Source organism: Sminthopsis crassicaudata, chromosome 2, assembly GCF_048593235.1.
Source record: "Sminthopsis crassicaudata isolate SCR6 chromosome 2, ASM4859323v1, whole genome shotgun sequence".
Classification (NCBI taxonomy): Eukaryota; Metazoa; Chordata; class Mammalia; order Dasyuromorphia; family Dasyuridae; genus Sminthopsis; species Sminthopsis crassicaudata.
Genome location: NC_133618.1, coordinates 451,420,973 through 451,444,373, shown reverse-complemented (window position 1 = coordinate 451,444,373; position 23,401 = coordinate 451,420,973). Strand labels below are relative to the sequence as shown.

At 32.4% G+C, this 23,401-nt stretch overlaps 1 protein-coding gene across 6 annotated transcripts in view; it reads left to right on the top strand.

The window, feature by feature from the left end:
* The window catches only part of ASXL1 (ASXL transcriptional regulator 1), a 51,277-nt gene that overhangs the window by 1,679 nt on the left and 26,197 nt on the right, over positions 1-23,401 (top strand). For 4 of the 6 annotated variants that reach the window (XM_074292751.1, XM_074292753.1, XM_074292750.1 and 1 more), the window contains 2 exons: positions 4,991-5,073; positions 16,391-16,499. In XM_074292751.1, the coding sequence (XP_074148852.1) occupies positions 4,991-5,073; positions 16,391-16,499 (192 nt within the window). Of the gene's footprint in view, positions 1-532; positions 1,305-4,990; positions 5,074-13,877; positions 13,982-16,390; positions 16,500-23,401 lie in introns of those variants that run through there. The other 2 variants (XM_074292754.1, XM_074292755.1) reach the window with 2 other exon arrangements.

Here is a 23,401-nt window from a genome sequence, read left to right as displayed (position 1 = left end):
TAAACTCCCCGAAGACAAGGAATTATTCAAGTATTATTCTTCTGTGCATTCTTTCGTTGCCAGTTTGGGTACTCCTCTAATGATATTTAACATACATTAAGAATTGAAATGAAATTGAATTGTAGTGAAACCAGTAGGTATTTGGATAAAAAAAAAATACGGAACAGAGATAGGCACTTGGGAAAGTTTGTTTGCCAGTTTTATTCTATATATATATGTCCACTTGTGAATATCTTTATTTTTGTACTCAAGAAGCTTGACAGACCAAAGAAGTGTTTCAGTTAAGAAATCCTTTTATCTAGGATTTAGTAACGTAGGAAGTTTCACTTTAGAATCTAAAGTTTTTTGTTGACTGTTGTACATCTGTTTTTGTTCAGTGAAATATCAGTGCAAATTCCAGGTCTTCAGAGCAAGGTCTAATGAAATATATGATGGAAAAACTTATAAAATTGTTCTGGTTGCAGTAGTAACAGGTGGTTACTCTTATCACAGAACTGTTTCAATAGCTAAATCAAAATTCTTTTTTCACTTTTCCATGTTGACACTGTAGAGTGTAAAGAGGTATAATTTACTTTTAATGATAAATGAATAAATTTCTAACTTTTACTCTTACATTTTATTATGAAGTGAGATTCATACCTCTGAAGTCTTATATAAAAGGCAGGTAATAGATGTGAATGGAGTTGATCTTTGTATATGGGTGTAGGGGGCGTTTTTCTTTTTTATATCCTGGATACTTCAGTGGACTCCTTGATTACTGATTTACAGGAAATTGAATATTTGTTCTTTAGAAATTTCTACTAGCATTTACTGGTCAAGTTTACTGAGGACATTTGTTGGCTAAGAACTGACAGTTGTTATAGCTTTTTATTGCTGTTTTGTCTTGGTTTGAGATTGAGTATACCAGAATGTGAGAAGTAGAAAGATATTAGAGATATTCTAGTCTTTCTCCTCTTCATTCTACACAAGAGAAATCTGAGCTCTACAGAAGTTAATGGTTTTTCCCAAGGCCATTAGGTAGTTTAGTGTCTGAGGCAGAACTGGAACTGCTGTCTCCTGATTCTCTGTGCATTGTTGTTGTTTTTGTTGTTGTTGTTTTTGTTGTTGTTGTTGTTGTTGAGGCCTCTCTGTTATTCTGAAGTTTTTCTCTGATTAAAAAATGAGTATTTATGCCTGTTAGTCAGATCCTCCAGGATAATTCAGATTTCCTCTGTGTTTTAGAATTTCTTCACCTGGGAAAAGATTGGAACTGAGAAAGAGCTGCATTAGAGAATTTATATTACTCATTTTCCCCCCTCCTAGAAGTAAGTAGAGCTTTAGGGTTTTCAACTGAAACACTTTTCTGAAGTTCTTGTGATGATAATGTATTGCCTTGGTATTTATAGGATTTTAGCTATGGTAGCCACCAAAAAAGGATTGATTTGCTTTTATATATTTTAATACTAATTGAAGCTTCCCTGAAATTTGTGTTGATTGTATTTTAATAAAAATTTAAAAATCTGTTGATTTTGGTTCCCTTTGCTTTTTGTTTTTTAAGAATTGAGGATTGACATTTTGTTAGAATTTTGGGGATATTTGAATTTTCAATGATCTGGTCTCTTAACATAAATGTCATTCTGTTTCTGGTTTGACAGCACAACTTCATGTCAGATTGTCTACATAAAGACCAAGTAGGCCCTTACTAATTTTTCTTACAAAGCATTCTTTTCAGTCTCATCTTAAATCCAAGAAAAATGGACTCTTTTTTTGGAAACCTGACTTTTACATATACATTTAGATGTGTTGTAGGGTATAATTTTGTGGTTTTTATGTGTTTTGTGTTTTTAAATTTTCCATCCTTTTTTGATTTTTTTGAGAAGGAAGGGAGCATGGACAGAAGAATTACTTTATATAACATACACAAATATTAAAAGGCATTGCAGCTACTAAAGATTGAAAACTTATTAGATTTTTTTTTTGTTAATGTTATAAATGAATATAGTTCTGAAGGAAGGATAAGACTGATCTAACAAATTTGATTTGAAAGGAGATAGACTAAGATAAGATAACTAGATTAGTTATCTTGATCAGAGTTCTAATACCCTTTTAGCCTGTCTTAAATTGATGTATGCCATCAAATCAGATGTTGTACTAAATCGCCTCACATTATCCCTAATCCTGCTCTCTTGTCAGTTTAGTATTGGTAATCTTTAAGAGAAAAACATTTCTTTTTTGTTGATAAGGGAATAGATGGGAGCAGAGATTCATGTAGTGTCAGCCATAGATTATTATATTTTTAGAGAAAAACTGTTGTAGCATAAGGAATGATACTCTAGTTTAACTCAGTTGTTCCTTAAGTTTGTTACTGAGGAGAAAAGTTTTTCATTCAAATATTGTATACTGTTTTTAGTTGTCAAAACTAGATGTGGATAGGAAATGGGTAGTTAGTGAAGGTGTTAGTTTTGGTACATTTCTAATTCTTTTTTGTTTGAAAGATGAATGCTTTCCAAATTATCTTTAAATGAGTCTTTATCTGAATTGAAAAACTTCATCACATGTACAGTCTTTCACTTTGATTTGTGATTTCTTTCATACTTTCTTCTTGATGTAAAAAAGAAAAAATTTGAATACTTAATTACTAAAATAGAAAACACACCAGGCAAGGTGAAATTAGGAATAGAAAGAATACTGTAGAATTGTCTTAAGGTAAACACTTTAAAAAAAAAAAATTTATAATTATAATTTTTTTTGACAGAATATATGCATGGGTAATTTTTTTTTTTAACATTATCCCTTGTATTCACTTCTTTTCCAAATTTTCCCCTCCCTCCCTCTACTCCCTTCCCTAGATGACAGGCAATCCCATACATGTTAAAGGTGTTACCGCATATCCTAGATACAATATATGTGTGTAAAACCAAATTCCTTGTTGCACGCTGAGAATTGGATTCCGAAAGTAAAATTAATCTGGGTAGAATGACAATAGTGCAAACAGTTTACACTCAATTCCCAGTGTTCCTTCTCTGGGTGTAGCTCTTTCTGTCCATCATCGATCAATTGGAACTGAATTAGATCTTCTCAATCCACTTCAGTCAGAATACATCTTCATACAGTATCGTTGTTGAAGTGTATAATGATATCCTGGTTCTGCTCATTTCACTCAGCATCAGTTCATGTAAGTCTTTCCAAGCCTCTCTGTAGTCATCCTGCTGGTCATTTCTTACAGAACAATAATATTCTATAATATTCAGATACCATAACTTATTTAGCCATTCTCCAATGGATAGGCACCCATTCATTTTCCAGTTTTTAGCCACTACAAAAAGGGCTGCCACAAACATTTTGGCACATACAGGTCCTTTTCCCCTCTTTAGTATTTCTTTGGGATATAAGCCCAGTAGTAGCACTGCTGGATCAAAGGGCATGCACATTTTGATAACTTTTTGGGCATAATTCCAAATTGATCTCCAGAATGGTTGGATTCATTCACAACTCCACCAACTTACCAACTCCACATCAGTGTCCCAGTTTTCCCACATCCCCTCCAACATTCATCATTATTTTTTCCTGTCATTTTAGCCAATTTGACAGGTATGTAGTGGTATCTCAAGAGTTGTCTTAATTTGTATTTCTCTGATCAGTAGTGATTTGGAACACTCTTTCATATGAGTGGAAATAGTTTCAATTTCATCATCTGAAAATTGTTCATATTCTTTGAAGGTCAACATCTTTTAATAAAAGTGAATACTTTATATCTTTTGTAGCAACTTCCTTTCCAAGTTTTTCTTTCTAATGACTTTGGTTCCCAAGCTTATGTTTGTGTAATTGGAAGGTACTTTTTTCAGAAGTCTTTCAAAGAGTCAGTTTTCAAAATTTTCACCTAACTAAATAGGCAGGTTTAGTTCTTAGTTGTAGGGATGAGGGGAGTGAAAAGGAGTGGGGCAAATGGGCCTGAGTTTAAATCTCAGTTTGTTCAACTCAGGGCAAGTTGCTTAATATCTCTGTACCATCCTTTTTCCAATTTGTAAAACAGTTAATTCTTTTTTTTTTGAGGCGGCAATTCATTTTAATGGGTTAAGCTTTGAGAACCTAGTGTCACTTTTCTACCATGATTGAAGCATTCATTGGATTTGGAGAGGGTCATCAACAAGTTGGGTACAGTTGGTTTTAAAGACCAACTTGTATATTGTAAGTGGTTGTGATTTGTCTCAGCAGAAGCATCTACTCCAGTCCAAATGAATGAATATAGGGTATTGTGGTTATATCCTTGTCTTTTAAAAAGTCATAGCCATTAAGGTTGTGATTATTTGCCTTTTTCTTTTTTCTTCCTTTAGAAGAGCAATATTGCTAATATTACTCAACTTCTTAAAGTGAGATAGCAGCTGTAGCTCACTAAGAAAATACTGCAGTGACTCAGTTATAGATGATTCTGACATAAAAGGGATATTCAATTAATTTTATCCTTTTTTTTTTTTGGCACTATTCACACTGAATTGTAGCATCATATTGCCAAATTGTAAAAAAAAAAAAAAAAAAAAAAAAAAAAAAAAGCACTGGATAGCTAAAATCAGAATTTCACAACACACTGACAAAAGGCACAGTTTAAAATGAGGGTCCTAATCAAACTTCCTGAGGAAAGAAAACCTTACATTTTTTCTGTCTTGTAATTTATGTAGTGTAACTGAATGTAATCTTATGGTTTAGCCACATTTAACACCTTCTTTTTATACTAAATAGTAACCAGGGTTTCAAAGACTTTGTGCTGCATAAAAGGCATGCTAAGAAAGATGATTACTCATTTAGGGTTGAAAGTCAGAAATTTAGCTAATTGCCGGTATTCCAGTACTACATATAATTTTTTTTTTTTTGCTTGTAATTTGTCTTAACTAACTTTATTTTAATGTGGAAATATGTTATGATTAGCAACTCTGAGTTGAATCATAATTCATATAGGTTCATCAATGTAAGTGGGAATTGTTGACTGAAATGTGGATATTTTGTATTTCTTTAGGTATTAGAAAACTACTCTGATGCTCCAATGACCCCAAAACAGATTCTGCAAGTCATCGAAGCCGAGGGATTAAAGGAAATGAGGTTTGTATTTACTTTTTTCCCTAAAAGGAACATATGTCCCTCTGTAATGATTGTGTTTTGGTTCTTATGGGAGTATATACATATGTATGTATGGACAGCTAGGTAATGTAATGAATAGAGTTCAGTCCTGGAGGCAGGAAAACCTGAATTTAGACACCAGTTATGTGATCATGCTCATTTCACTTAACCCTGTTTACCTTAGTTTCCTCATCTATAAAATGAGCTGGAGAAGGAAATGGCAAACCACTCTACTATCTTTGTTAAGAAAACCTCAAAAAGGATCAAAAGATTTGGACGTGACTGCAAATGACTAAAAAATAATGTATTTATATATCTATTCATATTCCTGCGTAGTAGTCTGTGTAAAATTTCCTTTTTTTAAATTGGGAAAGGGAGTTTGAACATCCACATTTCCCTTAAGAGATGGCAATGTTCTGGGATTTTTTTTTTTGGTTGTTGTTTGTTTAAACCTGAATTTAAAACAGCTGCAGTTTGGGGCTTGCATATTTATGTAGAGTCAAATTGCATGTTCTCTTATATTTCTTTTTACTTCAGTCATCAAAAAGGTTGTATATCTGGACTGTATAGCATTCTGTTGTGCTTTACTCTTTATACTTCTAAAATTCTTTAGTGACAGAGAACTTTTCAGAGCATATTTGGCAATTTTTATTTACTCTAGTATTAACAGTTAACATCTATAAATTGCTTTGTGGTTCTGATAAAATGTATCTCATTTGATCTTTATGGTTTATCTTTACAGTTATCCTTGATGGTATAGGCAAAGCACATGTCCTTTTCATTTTGTGGATAAGGAAATTGAGATTTAGAAATGAAACAATGTATCCAGAATCTAACAAGCTAATATGTAGAAAATCAGGGACTCTAGCATAGGTCTTTTGTCTACAAATCCATTGTTCTTTCTCACTTAAACTATGTTATCAATAGCAATTCATACTATGAATTCATGATAAGTGTGTTTTGGCATAACTTTTATCATTTATCCTACTATCTTTTTGTATTTTCCAAAAGAACAGAAGCAAAAAGAATTGTGATGATTGGAAAATCAAAAATCAGTGGTTGTCTTTAGTTTTTTTTTTTGTTTTTTTTTTTAATGAAGTATATAGCCTTTTCATGAATCTTAGGACCAAAAACTTGGGACACATTTTAAGATTGAAAAAGTGTTCATCTACATTTCTAGTTCTCTTGGCTGAAGAAATTCAATCCATCCAGAGTGGAGGGCATTAAGATAATGTTCTTTATTGGTTGTATCTTATTTAGATAAAGGCCGTTTACTATTTGATGTCATAGTTATGCTTCCTTTTTATTTTTATGAGTTATTTCCCATCATGCTGCAGTGTATATTGCTGTTGAACCACTGTATCAATAATAGGCAAATAATCCCTTTGGGAGAGATGAAATTTGGAATGTTAACTTGTTTCTGCTTCTTAATCTTGTAGAAATTATGAAACACTCATGATGGTTTGTGATTAGTGAACAGCTTTGTAATTTATAGACAGAGGTATAGTGTGTAGGAGTCATATTGTTCAGAGAGGGACTTTGCCAACATGCATTACTCCCTTGTAGCAGAACTGTTAGAACACCCACTCATTACTCCAGATTTTGAAAAAAGTAAGGATTTAACTTGGTGAGAGATTTATAGCATCTAGTATAACCAAAGCAGTATAAGTAATTGACTTAGTTATTTAGAGATTTTAAGAATCAAAGTTTATTTTGATATACTGATTAAGTCAGATCCTTTTGCTTTGGGAGGATGCTAAGTGATTATATTCCAGGCCTATTCTTGGAGTACTCTTTTTGCTATGCCATGTTGCAATGGGAAACCAGAAGGACAAGGGCAAGTGGCAAACCAATAGTACACTTAGATTTAAATGTGCATCTGGCAGTGTTTTTGACAGTTATCAGTTTTCAATAAATAAGTATTTCTCCCACAATGTTTACATTTTGAGTAGCCTGCTGTGGAGACAAAAGAAATCGAACTGCTGGTGTTTTAACATTTGAATATTGCCAGAGTGCTAAATTTATTTGACTGCTTTCATTTTGGGGCATTCTAGCTAAATTTACTTGTCCTACTTACTTCCAGGTATATATAAATTTAAAAAAAATTACAAAATCATAATAGAGAAAAAAATAGTTAAAAGAAATTCTAATATATTATACATATTAGAAAATATTTCCTTATTTTTCTGATTGAGAAAAACAACTTTCCTCTTGGTAAGTAACTTTTTTCTAAAACACAGAGCCTTTTTTATTTTTTTCAGTTCCAAATTTTGTCCCCATCCATTCTGTCCCTGTCCCATGTCTCCTCCTCCCCCTATCCTCCCACCCACCTATCAAGAAGGCAAGAAAGACAAAGTACATTACAAAGATATATAGTCATGTAAAACATTTCTTCATTAACCATATGGGGGGGAAAGGCAAGAAAGAAGAAAATATGCTTCTATCTGTTCCCTATTTCCATACAGTCCCTGTAACTAAAAGTAGGAAGCATAATTCATCCTAAGTCCTATGGAATTGTAGTGGGTTATTATGTTGACCAGAGTTATTGAGTTTCAATGTTGATTATTCTTATAATATTGCTATTACTGTGTAACTTGTTTTGGTTCTGCTCACTTCACTTCATCAATACATACATGTCTTCCTAGTTTTTTTCTGAAACCATTTCCTTTATACTTTTTTAGAACATAGTGTTCTTTTGTATTCAAAACTTATTTGGCTATTCTATTGATAGGCATCCTTTAGTTTTTAATTTTTTGCCATGACAAAAAGAGATACTATAAATATTTTTGTATATATGAGCCCTTTTCTTTCTTGAATCTCTTTGAAATGTAGACCTAGTAATAGTATTGTTGGATTAAAGGATATATATGGATTAAAATAATTTTGATTATGATTCTAAATTGCTTTTCAGAATGATTGGAAGAGTTCACAATCTCATTAGAAATATATTGGTGAACCTCTTTAGCTGTCAACATTTGTAATTTTCTTTTATTGTTTTGTTAGGTAAAGAGTGGGTGCAAGATGGTATGTTAGAGTTGTTTTAAGTGGCTATTGATATCTTTGGTTTCTTCCTCTGAAAACTACCTATTCATATGCTTTAATCACCATAATTTGTAAATTTCCCCCCATTTTTTGGACTTATTACTAAAATATATAGAGAACTAAGACCATTATCAAAGAAAGTTTCTGCAAAGATTTTCCTCCAAGTTTCCTCTTCTCTTTTAATTTTAACATTGGTTTAATTTATGTAGAAACTTGTAAGTTTTATATAATCAAAATTATCCATTTTTCCTTTTAAACTTTTCTAGTTTGGTAGTTTGCTTATAAACATGTCCCCTTTTCCATGCTAGATCTGACTGGTTATTCCTTCCTTATTCTACCAATTTGCTTATGATAGTTTTTATCCCACACCCATTTTGAACTTATTTTGATATATGGAGTAAGATGTTAGTCTGTGCCTAATTTATTATCCCAGCTTATTTTACAGTTTTCCCAACAATTTTTGCCAAATAGTGAGTTTTTGCTCTAGAACAGGGGTTCTCAAACTATGGCCCACGGGCCAAATGGAGCCAGCTGAGGATGTTTATGAGGCCCACCGGGTTATGGCAATTGGGCTGAGGGGCGGAGACAGAGTGTGAGTTTTTGTTTTTACTATAGTCGGGCCCTCTAACAGTCTGAGGGACAGTGAATTGGCTCCCTATTTTAAAAGTTTGAAGACTACTGCTCTAGAAGTTGGGCTCTTTATTTAGGTTTATCATACATTACAATGTTTTACTATGTTTATTTGCTTTTGTGTGTTGTGTACCTAATTGTTCCGCTAATCACCCTATTTCTTACCTTCTATTTCTCTATTACTACCAAATTTTTGATGTTTATAGTTTTGTAGTATAGTTTGAAATCTGATACTACTAATCCCCTTACTTGACTTTTTTCTCTTGGATATTTTTGATCTTTTCTTCTTTCAGATAAATTTTGTTAGGATTTGCTAGAAAGTAATTCTTTGGTAGTTTAATTGGTATGGTATTGAATAAGTAAATTAATTAAAATAGTATCATTTTTATAATATTTCCATAGTCTGCCTGTGAGCAATTACTATTTCTCCAGTTATTTAGATCTGTTTTGATTTGTGTGACAGGTGTTTTGTAATTGTGTTCATATAGTTCCTGTGTGTATCTTGGCATGTAGATTATCAGGTATTTTATACTGTCTAGTTATTTTAAATGGAGTTCCTCTTTCTGTATTTTTCTGCTGAGTTTTGTTGGTAATTCAGAATGTTGATGGTATTCAGAAATGCAGTTGATTTATGTTTTTTTTTTTTTAAATTCTCAACTTTGTTGAAGCTGTTGTTTCTGTTATCGTTTTTTATTTGACTCCTTGGGGTTCTCTTAAGTTGATCATCATGTTATCTGCAAAGAGTGATTGTGATAGTTTTCTTTCCTCATTGGGCTATGTGTATTCCTTTCATTGTCTTTTTTTGGGGGGAGAGGGGATGTGTCTTACTGTGATAGCAAAGATTTGTGGTAAAATATTGAATTGTAATGTCTGATCATGGACACTTCTGTTTCATCCAAACTTATTGGAAAAGCTTTTAGTTTATCCCTATTGCAGTGATTTTTTGATAGATTCTACTTACTATTTAAAGGAAAAATCCATTTATTCCTGTACTTTCTAATAACTTATATTTTGTCTAAAGCTTTTCTTGCATCTACTGAAGTAGGGATGATTTTTTTGTTGGTTTTGTTATTAATAGTCAACTTTTCTTACTGATTTCCTAAAATTGAATTACCTTGCCTTCCTTTTATAAATCCATCCTGAACAGAATATATACTTTTGTGATTCGATATAATATCCTTGCTAATATTTTATTTAAATTTTTTACATTACTATTGATAAGGGAAATTGTCTATAGTTTTCTTTCTGTTTTTTACTCTCCCTGGTTTAGGTATCATGATTATAGTTGCATAAAAGAAAGAATTCCAATAAATTTACCTATTTTTTTCAGTTATTTAGTATTGGAATGAATTGTTTAAATGTTTGATAGAATTTGCTTGTAGATACATCTGATTCTGGAGTTTTTTCTTTAGGGAGCTTATTTAAGGTTTGCTGAATTTCTTTTTCTAAGACAGGATTGCTTAAGTATTCTATTTCCTGTATTGTTAACTTGAAAAATTCAGATTTTACAAATATCTATTTTATTTAGATTGTATTTTTTTTTTTGGCATATAGTTGGATAAAATGGCTTCTAATAAATTGCTTTTATTTCCTCTTCATTGTTTGTGAATTTACTTTTTTTATATTAATAATTTGATTTTTTCCCCTCAGTTTAGCCATGATCTGTCCATTTTATTGGTTTTTTTTAAACAAAGCCACTTTATTATAAAATTTTTTGACAGTATATATGCATGAGTAATTTTTTAAATAACATTATCCCTTGTAATCATTTTTCCAAATTATCCCCTCCCTCCCTCCACTCCCTCCACTAGATGACAGGAAATCCCATACATTTTACATTTGTTTTATTGTTTTGTTTTATAAAACAAACAAACAAACCCAAATCCAGCTTCTAGTTTTATTTATTAATTCAATTGTTTTTTACTTTCAGTTTTGTTCACCTCTTTTAATTTTCAGGATTTCTGTTGTCATGTTTAATGGAGGGTTTTAATGTGTTTTTCTATTATAGTTCATACCCAATTTCTTGATCTCTTTCTCTCTTATTCATGTGAGCATTTAGAAATTAATTTACTTTTAATTATTAATTTGACTGCATCCCACAAATTTTGGAATGTTGTCTCATTTTTGTCATTAACTTTAATGAAATTATTGTTTCAGTGATTTGTTTTTTGATTCACTGATTTAAAAAAATTAAATTCTTTAGATTTCCAATTAATTTTTATTTTATACTTCAAAAATCCTTTATTAGTTGTAATTTTATTGCGTTATGATCAGAAAGAGATGAATTTAATTTTTCTATATTTGTAAAGTTTTTATGCTCAAATAGATGGTCAATTTTTGTGAAGGTGTTATACATAACTGAATCGGTATACTTTCTGTTCCTATTCATTATTTTCCAGAGATCTGTGTCTAACTTTTCTAAAACTCTATTTATCCCCTAAATTCTTTAATTTGATTTATCTAGTTCTGAGGTAACTAATAGAACATCTCCAGTCTCACATCTTCATCTGCTATTAAGACATATCAAACTGAGTATTCAGTAGACATCTTAAGCTCAGTATGTCTAACTCATTATTTTCCCTATAACTTTCATTCCCCATCTCTCAGTCCTTATGGTTTAAAATCTAGATGTTGTCCTTAGCTCCTCACTATTTCCTTATCCAATTTGTTGTCAAGGCCTGTCAATTTCACCTTTGCAACATCATTAATATATACTCTTCTCTGACAGTGCTACCACTCTAGTGCAGGCCTTCATCACCTCATGTCTTGACTGTTGCATGCTATAATATTACCTGCTGGTGGGTTTCCTTGCTGCAAGTCTCCCTCTATTCCAATCCATCTTTCATCCATTCATAAAAGTAATGTCATTTGCTATCCCTATCCCCTATCTCTTCCCCCCTCCCCCCACTCAACAAACTCTAGTTAGTTTGCTCTATTGCCTCTAGGATCAAAATACAAAATACTTTATTTGACATTCAAAGTTCTTCATAACTTAAGTCCCTTTTCCTATTTTCTAGTTTTCTTTATTCTTAACTCACCGTCTCATATTCTTTTAATCCAATGATGAACTGGCATGCTGGATGTTCTACAAACAAGACATTCCATCTCTAGGCATTTTCTCTGGTTGTTTCCCATTCTTGACATGTTTCCCTCTTCTGTGTTGATTTCTGACCTCTACTTCTTTTAAATCCCAACTGAAATATCATCTTTTACTGGCAGCTTTCTCCAATCCCTCTTGATTCTAATGCCTTTCCTCTCTTAATTTTTCTATGTATCTCATATATATATATATATATATATATATATATATATATATATATATATATATATATATATGAGACATATTGTCTAAGATTGTAAGGTTTTTGAGGGCAACGACTGTTTTTTGCTTTTTTTAAAAATCTGTTTATGTAGTATAATGCCTGGGCACATAGAATCATACTTGATTAATTAAACTTCTAAGAGTCCTAAGTGATAATAAAATTGCATCCTCTCTCCATAGAAGAATGTAAACAACTTATCCCTTATGATTTCTCTCCAATTTTTACTTTTTTATGCTGCTGGTTTACATATATTTTCTATTTAGCTGTTTTTTTTCATCAGAAATATTCAAAAGTCTTCTATTTCAGTAAATGTTCATTTGTTGGCTTTATGGGTTTATACTGTTTTGCTGGATAGGTTATTCTTATCTGTGATGCTATTCTCTTTTGCCTTCAAGAACACCATATTTCAAGTCTCCCATTCCTTTTTAGAGGTGGTTGCTAAATCTTGTGTAATCTTGACTTTGGCTTTTCAGTGCTTGAATTTTTTTCTTTCTGCCTGCTTACAATTATTTGGGTTTTGGAGGGTTTTTTGTTTTTAATTTAGGAGCTCTGGATTTTGGTTATAATATTCCCAAGAGTTTCATTTTGGTATTTCTTCCAGGAGGTAACTGACAACTTTGAATTTCTGCTCTCCCCTCTGTTCTAGATAATATGGTCAATTTTCCTTTTTTAATTTTTTGAAACAAGGTCTAAGCTCTTTTTTTTTTTTTTTTTTTTTTTTTTTCATCCTGGCTTTTAGTGGTTCAGTGATTCTTAAATTATTTCTCCTTGAAACATGTTTTCCAGGTTAGTTGGTTTTCTCTGAGATGCTTCATATTCTTTTACGAGTTTTTTTTTTTTAACCTTTTAACTTATTTTATTTTTTCTTGGTGTCTATTATTATCATTGGCTTCCATTTGAGTAATTCAAATTTTCAAGGAGTTATTTTTCCAGTAATGTTAGTTACTCTTTTTTCATTGCTTTCTTTCATAATTCTTAATTCTTTTCCTATTTTCTTTTACTATTCTTATTTGGTTTTCAAAATTTTTATTTTGATTTTTTTATGACTTTATTTAGCTCCTCTAAGAATTCTTAATAATTCTAAAAACTAGAGACCAAATTGCCAACATTTGCTAGATTATGGAGAAAGCAAGAGAGTTCCAGAAAAACATCTACTTTTGCTTCGTTGACTACATTAAAACCTTTGTGTGAATTACAACCTGTGACAACTCCTCAAAGAGATGGGAATACTGATCATCTTGTATCCTGAGGAACCTGTAATGGGCCAAGAAGCAAAAGTTTGGAACGATTGATTGGTTTGGATTGGTAAAGGAATATGACAAGGCCATATATTGTCATCTATTCATTTAATTTATATGTAGAGTACATCATGCAAAATGCTAGGTTGGATGAATCAAAAGCTGAAATTACGGTTGCTGAGAGAAATAACAATCTCAGCTATGTCAAGAATACCACTCTGATGATAGAAAGTAAAGAGGAATTAAGAAGTCTTTTGATGAAGGTAAAAGAGGAGAGTGTAAAAGCTGATTTGAAGCTTAACATCAGAAAAACTAAGATCTAGAAAAACTAACTAATCCTGTCATTTCCTGGTAAATAGAGGGCAAAGAAATGGAAACTTAAGCCAGATTTTTATATTCTTGGGCTTCAAGATCACTGCAGATGGTAACTGCAACCATAAAATTAAAAGACATTCCTTTCTTAGAAGGTATATCTGGACAGCAAACTAAAAAGTAGAGAACATCACATTTACTACAAAAGTGTGTATAGTCAAAGTTTTGTTTTTTTCAATAGGAATGTACAGCTGTGAGAGTTGGACTATAAGGAAAGCTGAGTACCGCAGAATCGACATTTTCAAATTGTGTTGCTGGGGAAGACTTTTGAGAGTCCCTTGGACAGTAAGGAAATCAAATCAGTCTGTTTTTAAAGAAATTAATTCAGAGTACTCATTGATCACATACTGAAGCAGAAGTTTAAAATTTTTGGCTACTAATTAAAAATTGGACCTCATTGGAAAAGATCCTGATGTTGAGAAAGATTGCAGGCAAAAGTGATGGGGGATGGCAGTGAATGATATGAGTAGTATCATGAAAACAGCAAACATGAACTTGGACAGATTTTGAGAGATAGTGGAGGATAGAAAGGCCCAATGTGCTATGTAGGTCAAAAAAAGTTGGGCACAGTTGAACAATTAAAACAATAAAAACAATAATTCTTATTGGAATTGTATCTAATTTCTTTAAGGCTTTGTAGATGCTGTTAAGTCACTGTCTTCTGTATTTGTATCTTGAGTTTCCTTTCCTGTTATCATTAGTATGATAATTCTATATGATTGTGGTTTTTTTTTGTTTGTTTGCTCATCCTTCCAACAGATTTTTTTGAATTTGAACTATATTTTAGTGTTGGTTTCTCTCCTTACTTCTGAGAGTGAATTCTGAACTGAGCATTTGTCTTTTATGTTCTTCTGTCCTACTCAGTGTTATAATCCAGGATGATCAAGGGAAAAATCTACTCATTCTCAGTTTTGGATCTGTTGGCTTTTGCCTAGATAAGTTTCAGTAGACTGTTGCTGGATTTAGTCATTATTAGGCAGTTGAGAGATTATGTGAGTTCAGAGGGACTGAGCTGCTGGCTTCTCTTTGGTCTTTATTTTCTGGCCTAATTATTCCACTGCAGTCTGTTATGCAGGGCTAAAGTTCAGAACCAAATCCCTTACTTGGCTTTTAGACTCAGGGCCACACAGCCAAATTTTTTTGGAAATTGTTTTTTTACTTTGTATTTTATTTAGCTTAGGTCCTTTTCACTCAAGAATGCCCCCCTTCACCCTAGGATTGTGAGTTGTAACTGTGTGTAAATGAGTGACAAAGCTACTATCTTTCACCTGTTCCTACTCCCAGTGCTGGTTCAGTGATTCTCTGGGATCTTCTCTTTGTTGTTTCCTGCCCTGGTGTTCCTACTTTTTTTTTTAGTATTCTTATATGCTGGATGGTGCCCATAGCTGTGCTCTTTCTCAGTCCCATCCCAATGTCTGAATACTTTTTCTATCTCTCCAAGCTGCTCTAGGTGAGAAAATGACTCATGGTGACTTTATCTTAGCTTTTCCTGATCAAAATTCATGCTGGTATGAATTTTCTAGGTTGTTGTGGAAAATGTATTGAATTGGAAAAAAGGCTTATTCTAAACTTGGTGATCATTAACAAAAAAGAAATAGGAAACAAATGCACAAACAAAAATATTTTTAAATTTCTTGTTTTAAATTTGTGGGTCCAAAAGAAAAAAATTGAAAAAAGGTGAAATTCATGTTTTCAAATTGACTCCTCTTTTTATGGTGTGCTGCATACATGAAGATTTTTTTGTGTCTTTTTGTTTTTAAGTTAAAAAAGAAGAAAAATATTGTGGAGCTGCTTTTTAGTTTTACTTTCAGTCAAATTTTTGAACTTAAAATCGTTATGACTTTCAGGATACCTGATTTTTATTATCTAATGCCAACAAACATTAAAAGCCTACAGTACACAGGTGTTATTGAAAATATTGACTAATGTTGGATAGCAGTGTAGTGGGGGAAAAACATACTAGGAGTTCCATTTGATAATTATAAGATCATAGATCTAGAACTGGAAGGGACCTCATATCATCTATTCCAATGCTTTCACTTTACAGATATGGAAATTAGGTCTAGGGTAATTAAGTGGCTTGACTAGCACCACAGAGTTTTTAAAGGTGAGATCTGAATCCAAGTCTTCTGATAACAGCAAGTGGTTTTTTTCCCCCTGTGCCAAACAGAAAATTCTGGGTTTTAATGCTAGCTCTCAAATGTTAGCTCTCCTGCTCATTCATTTATAAAATCTCAAGTGGATTGCTTAACTTCTCAGACTTCAATTTTGCTCATATTTAACTTACTATAGTTTAAATTAAATTACATGGCATAAATGTTTCCTCATGTAACATTTGTCAGTACATTGAGAAATACAATCCATTGAACTTCCTCCCCACCCCCCGGGCTGGGGTTAAGTGACTTGCCCAGGGTCACACAGCTAGGAAGTGTTAAGTGTCTGAGACCAGATTTTGAACTCAGGTCCTCCTGAATTCAAGGCTGGTGCTCTATCCACTGTGCCACCTAGCTGCCCCCAATCCATTGAACTAATTTTCATTTGATCCTGCTGAATTTCTTTGATGGGGAGTAATTATCTTGAGATTCTTCCATATCTTATTTCTTTCCTACCTGACTTGATAAGGTCTTATAGGGTCTGGTCTTAGTGAATAAAATGTATGTGGATTATATTCCTTTTCATTCTTGTCTGTTGCAGTGGGACATCCCCCTTGGCTTGCCTCAATGCTATGCTTCATTCCAATTCTCGAGGTGGTGAGGGACTCTTTTACAAACTTCCTGGACGAATAAGCCTTTTCACACTTAAGGTAAGTTGTTGCCTTTGGTCCTTGTGAATAGATTGTAGAATTTAATTATATCAAATACAGAAAGTTCTCACTTATTGTAAGTGGACTGGTCCACAGACCTCTCTGTAAAGGGATTTTTATGTAATGCAAATTTACCCACCCACTTTACTTAGTCTAAGTAACAAAAGCATACACAAAATAATACCGTTATATAAGTCATAAAATTTACTAAAATCCATACATATTAAATACTGTACCATGATGATAAACACTTATGAAAAGAAAGAGAAAGCTAATAATAAAGAATTAAAGACAGTACTGTACAATAAAGTTAACAAAGTATCCTGTACCTTGTCTTTATCACCAGTGGTTGGCTGAATAACTTTTTTCATGAAGCCATCCAGAGATAGCTTTTTTCCCTCCTCATATATCTGACAAAAGCAAACAATATTATCCTCAACTAATCTTTGAACTTTTAAAAATCTGGAACTATTTGGATTCATCTTTTTAGTATAAGAAAAAAATTCACTCAAATGATGAAATGCTTCTGTCAACCATTTTGTGGTGAATCTTTGGTTCAACCTCAGTTCTAAAGCTTCCCTTTCTTTTGAAGCTTTGCAGCTAAGCAGCTCAATCAGATCCTCATTCAGATTTCTTTCAGAATTCTTCACAAAATTTAATTTGCATAATGTGAATTTTACATAAAATTATAAAGTAAGAACTGTCCATACTATCTTTAATGCATATATTTATACTTTTGTTTGCTATAGAAATGTCAATTTGATAAGGGCTAGAGTAATGAGGAATACTTATATAAAGTAAGAGCCTACACCTTGGAAAACAGTCATTGGCAATAGCTATTTCAAATATATGAAATTTAAACATGACTTTAGGAGTTTTTAAATAGTAAGGGGTATGTAGATATTTACTTATTTAACTTATTTACTGATTGATACTAATTATCCAAATTAGCTTTGTGATGTTCTTGAGGTCATTTGATCTCTCCATTTCCTTATTTGGAGGACTAGAGATTTCTTAGGTTCCATCCAATTTTACTATTGTTCGATGTACCATTGTTTATATATCAAAAGCAGAAGAACTTTATTCATTCACATAAATGGTTATACTTGATAAACATAAGTGACCCTAATTAATGAATATGGTCATTATCTTTCTAAATTACTTCACTTTTGTGATAGTTGATAGATAATGGATAGAGTGGATGACCAGTAATTAGAAAATGAGTTTTGCATCCTACTTTAATAGCACACTTAGTAGCACTTATGACCCTAGACAAATCATTTGATGTCTCAGGTTCTTCATTTGTAAAATAGGGATATCAACACCTACTTCAAAAGGTTTTTGTTTTACCTTTGTAAAGCTTTAGGTATTATATAAATACTGCGTATTATTATTATTTATGAAAGGTAAAAATGGGCTTAAAGGCATAACACTCAAAAACTTTGTTGACATATAAAAAAATTGAAATGTAATAAAAATGATGGCACAGCCTTTTACATGTTGCATGTTTACATGATTAAAAATACATGTAAATACTGTTGTTACTGGGTCTTTACCTCCTCTAGGCTGAGCAAGCTACAGACCTCAGAGTGGAGGCCATGGGGCAATGCAGTGATCCTTTTCTGATCACATCTCCTACTGTACCAGAAGATACACAATATATAAGACATTTTACCTTGACAAATTTTGCTTGTGGAAAAGGTTTTCATCTTATGAGCTATTGTGAAACGGTACAATTTTTTGAGTTCTCTGGCTGTTTGCTCATGAAAAAATTTTGCAGAAGTAGTGTTGTACTTAAAGTATTCATTCTAATACTGTATATTAGTCATGTTGGAAAAATTTTGAGCTTTAAAGTAAAACTGACTTTGCATCAGTTCATACAAGTCTTCCTAGGTTTTTTCTCCTACATCATCTTTTACATTACAATAACATTTCATTCCATTCACATATCTTATTTTAAAAATTTACTTATTCTTGATATTTATTTTTAAAGCATGTGTTTAGATAATTTTCATCATTCACCCTTGCAAAACCTTGGGTCCCAGGTTTTTTCCCTCCCTTCCCCTCACTGCCCTAGATGGCAAGTAATTAAAAATGTTCAACATGTGCAATTCTTTTATACATATTTCCACAATTATGCTGCATAAGAAAAATCATATCAAAAAGGGGAAAAATGAGAAAGAAAACAGAATGTAGCAAATGTCATCAAAAAGAGTGAAAATACTATGTTGTGATCCATACTGAGTCCCATAGTCCCCTCTCTGGATGTAGATGGCTTTCTTCATTACAAGACCATTAGAACTGGTCTGAATCATCTCATTGTTGAAAAGAGCCATTTGACATTTATTTTTTATAAGATTTTGATTTCCATTTTTTTCTCCTTCCCTTCCGTTGTCCCTCCCAAGATGATAATCAGTCTGATATAGGTTATATACATCCAGTCATATTAAACATTTTCACATTAGATTGTATTCATATACTTTACATGTAAAACTTTTTCTTATTTTTGTAAATTAATAAAACTGGATATTTCATATACAAAAAAACAACAGGAAAGGATTGTATAGTATATAACATTGTGAATCTCTGTTACATGACACTTGCTTTTTAAAAGTATATTATATGGCAGTTGTAATACTACCATGCTTTTTTTTTTTTTTAAATATATACTCTACTCTCTTCTATTCATCTTAAAACTCATTGATGTTGTTTCTTTTTTAATATGATTTTCACTACTCTTCTCCATAAACATCTCATCCTTACAAAAAGCTCTCTTTTTTAAAAGATAAGAACAATTAAGCAAAACAAATCCACACGTAGCCTTTCAGAAAATGTATGTCTCATTTTTCATCTGTAGATCATTGCCTTTGCAAAGAATTGGAAAGCATGATTCATTATCAGATTTCTAGAATCTTAGTTGGTTATTACATTAATCAAATTCATAATTCTTTTACAATTTTACATGTGGTAATCATTTTATAAATTGTTCTTCTGGTTCTGTGTTCGTAGAAATCTTTCTAAATTTCTCTGAATCCATCATACTCCTAGTCCCACCTACTTAAGACATATGTGAGTAATTATGACAAAATCACTTCACTTACAATTTCAGTTGTAAAATTGGGATGAACTCTACCCTGCCAACCTTTAAAGAGCTATGTTACAAGGATTTCCATCATCTTTTTATGGTTTAGTAATATACTGTTATATGTGTTCTACATGTGTTATGTTATATGTGTTCCTATTGGTGAGCACACACTTTGTTTCTGTTTCTTTGGTACAACAAAAAATACTGCTACAGATTTTTTTTACATATGGGTCATATCCCTTTTTGGCATCTTGGAGGAGATGAAATGCCATGGTTTGGCAGTGCCGAAGAGTATATGTATTTTTGTGATTTTTTTTTTTTTTTTTTTTTTAATTGCTTTCAGAATCATTGGATCAATTCACCCATGACTCCATCACATATATATATTAGACATACTTATCTTTCCATATTCCCTCCGACAACTGTCGTTTCTCTTTTTGGTCGTCTTTGCCAAAATAATGGAAATGAGATGAAACCTCAGAATTTTAAAAATTTTCATTTTCTTTTAATAACTTGTACCAATTCATTGTGGTTGTTAATAGCTCGGATTTCTTCATTTGCAGGCTGTCTGTTAAAATCCTTTGACCATTTATCTATTGGGTATGACTCATGTGGTTCACTGAATCTAAATTTTTACGATCCTGCTTTTATGCCAAGTATTGTACTAATTTCTGGGGATACAAAGAAAGGGAAAAGTCCCCAGTCTTACAGTCTAATAATAGAGTTGTAGATATAAATTCTTTATGTATTTTGAATATCAGATTATTTTTATAAGAGAAATTTGCTGCAAAAAAATCCTCTCACCATTTCCCTCTTCTAATTCTAATTGCAATGAGTTTGCTACAAACCTTTCAATTTTATGTAATCAGTCTTGTTCATTTTATCTTTTTTTTTTTTTTTTTTTTTTTTGACTGAGGCAGTTGGGGTTAAGTGACTTGCCCAGGGTTACATAGCTAGTTGCATCAGGTTTGAGACCAGATTTGAACTTGAACCCTTTGGACTCTGGCCCAATGCTCTCTATTCACTGAGCTACCTATATGCCCTAAAATCTAAGTAGTGTTTCAGGTCCCCTCTTCCCCCCCAAAAAATTGGGTTTAAGTGACTTGCCCAAGGTCATACAGCCAGGAAGTGTTAAGTGTCTGAGACCCGATTTGAATTCACGTCCTCCTGACGTAGGGGCTGGCCATCTAGCTGTCCCAGTAGTGTTTCAGTTTTATGGTTGAAACTGCTAAGTGAAATTACTTTGCTCAGGCCTCAGTCTAGAATTCTGATCTTTTAGTTCTTAAAACCTACTGTTTTACTATCTTTCTTCCTAGTTTTGCATAATTTGTGGTGTTATTTTGGCATTTATTGGCTCATAGTTGGGATAACAGCATTTATGAGATGGAAGGTGAGGGAGTGTGGCTGCTTGGGCCAGGAGTCAGGAATACCTGAGATCAACTCCAGCTCCAGAAACTTAACTGTGTGACCTTGGAAATCACATAACCTCTTGTCTCTAATTCCTCACCTGTAAAATGAGATAATAATAGCTTCTGTGTTTCAGGAATTTTGTCAGTATCAAATCAAATGATATTTGTAAAAAACAGTTTTTATACTGTGCCTGGCACAAATATTTAACTTTTCTTGTTTATTTTAGTGACAAGTATATATCTTTTCTTAAAATTAGTTCATTGTGAGGCTGCTGTCTCTTCATCTCTATTACATCTATAACCTGTAATTCTGATTATGAATATGTTAAAAAAGCAAAGATTTGGCATATAGATAAGTTATCCATGGGGAAAATTGGCTTCCCATTTCTCATAAATCTCATAAATTGAGGAGAGTAAGACAGCAAATAGTTAATTGTGGGAGTTGAATGAACCACAGTGACTCCATCTTATGACTCAATTCTGGAACTAGCTTAGTTCCCTTTCTATTCAATTGTGGGAATTGGGCGAAATCCTTTTTGCATTGCTTGAACCTATTCCTGTGTTTCTGGGAAGCTGGACCATCTCTACCACTGTTTAGAGACCCTTAACTAAAGATCTGGGTTAGGATTACCAGAAACCAGGTCAGATCCAAAGACTGATGCGAGGAAATTTCTCACAGTTATACATCTCAAGCAACCTATATGTCTTATCTGAAAACTGGAACTGTATTGATCATTCAGTTATTGTTTCCCTATTTCTTTGATTATTTAGAGACATTTGGGGGGGAGTGGGACAGCTCTTTTTCTGAATTTAGAGAATGGTATATGTTTACTTTTATTTCTTAGCTTAGAAAATTTCTGATCTTTTTTTCTATTAGAAATCAGGTTACTTAATGTTATAACTTAGTTAATTGTGTCCTTTTAATTAGTTGGCCTTACTTGATTAATTGTTTTTAATATTAAAAAAGTATGTCTCCCCCTGTATACAGGGTCCAAACTTAAGCTGAGGAGGCCTGGTCCTGTTTTGTTGGGCATTTGTCACACATTGCTTAATAAATCAATCTGCTTAGAGGATTGAACCTTTGTTTTTCTTTGGTCTTTTTATCTTTCACCCGCTACAGTGCTAGATAAATGTTTAAATTCCATTCCCTATCTTGACATTACATCTACCTTCGTCTCATAACTATAATAATTAGTAGCTCTCTTCTGTTAAAAGTTGTGTCTTAATTCAAATTTGAATGATACATTAAAACTATACTCTCTCCAATGCAGTGATTTATTCTATTATCGATGGGAGATGGATATGACAGAACCCAATTAATTTTAGTTTAATTGGGCATACTATCATGGTGTAATTTATATAGTTTTTGTAATCTAGGCATCCAAGTCTTGACTAGTTCTGTTCAAAGTCCTAGCCAATTAATGATGTCAGATACTGTTTGAAAATTTGACTGTAGTATAGGACACTAAATTTCACTTGTAGTAAGATCAGATTTGTTTTTATAAATATAGTCTATCTGAAATAAATTCGTTTTCATAAGTGTGTATGATTAACTATATTGCACAGTAGTCTAAAATTGAAATCTTAAAGTATTTACCTCAGATTTCTCATCTTTTCATTGTGATATAATAATGGTAGCTTGTTTAAAATTGTATGGAATTTTCAGTGTTCAGTGTAACTGGGGGAAAACCTATACAGATGGCTTGGCAGCTCCTTAACTTCCTATTTGGAAATTTCTTGCTGTGTTATTGAGTTCAGAGTTTTCTTTCTTCTTTCTTCCTTCCTGATGGCCTTTTCTTTCCAAATTGGAATTGTCTAATTATGTCAGATTTTGTAGACAGTTAAGGCCATTGACAAATATTGACTTGTTAGAAATTCAGTGATAGTGCTTAAAGTTTAATAAGCTTCATGGTTTTCATTCTGAATGATGGGGTTGGTCTATGTTGGTAATGTGTGATTCCATGAAATCTTCACTATCTAGTTTTGTATCATCTTTCACAACTGTAGATCTTTGTGCCTTAGGATCTGTTTTTTTGGTTGGAGCATATTATTTCATCTGTATACTGTGATAAGGGCATTTTTCATTGTTTGTGGTGTTTGTGCCAGCAGTTTTAAAAATACAGGGTGCATTTTATGCTTATATTAAAACTTTTTTAAAAATCAGACTTGTTTCTATAAAACTAAGAAATCAGCTAACTATGACTAACTAGGCAAAATTATAGATCATTCATGTTGATATAACTGACTCCTGTAAGCTATAATGATTAACATGACAAGTATTTGTTATTTTCTAAAACTTGTCTTGCTGAATGAGAAAGTTGGACTGGAAGATTTCTGAATTCTCATCTAGTTCTAAAATTGTATGTTTATCTTGGTGACTTTCTTGATATGTATTCTCTAAGAACTTG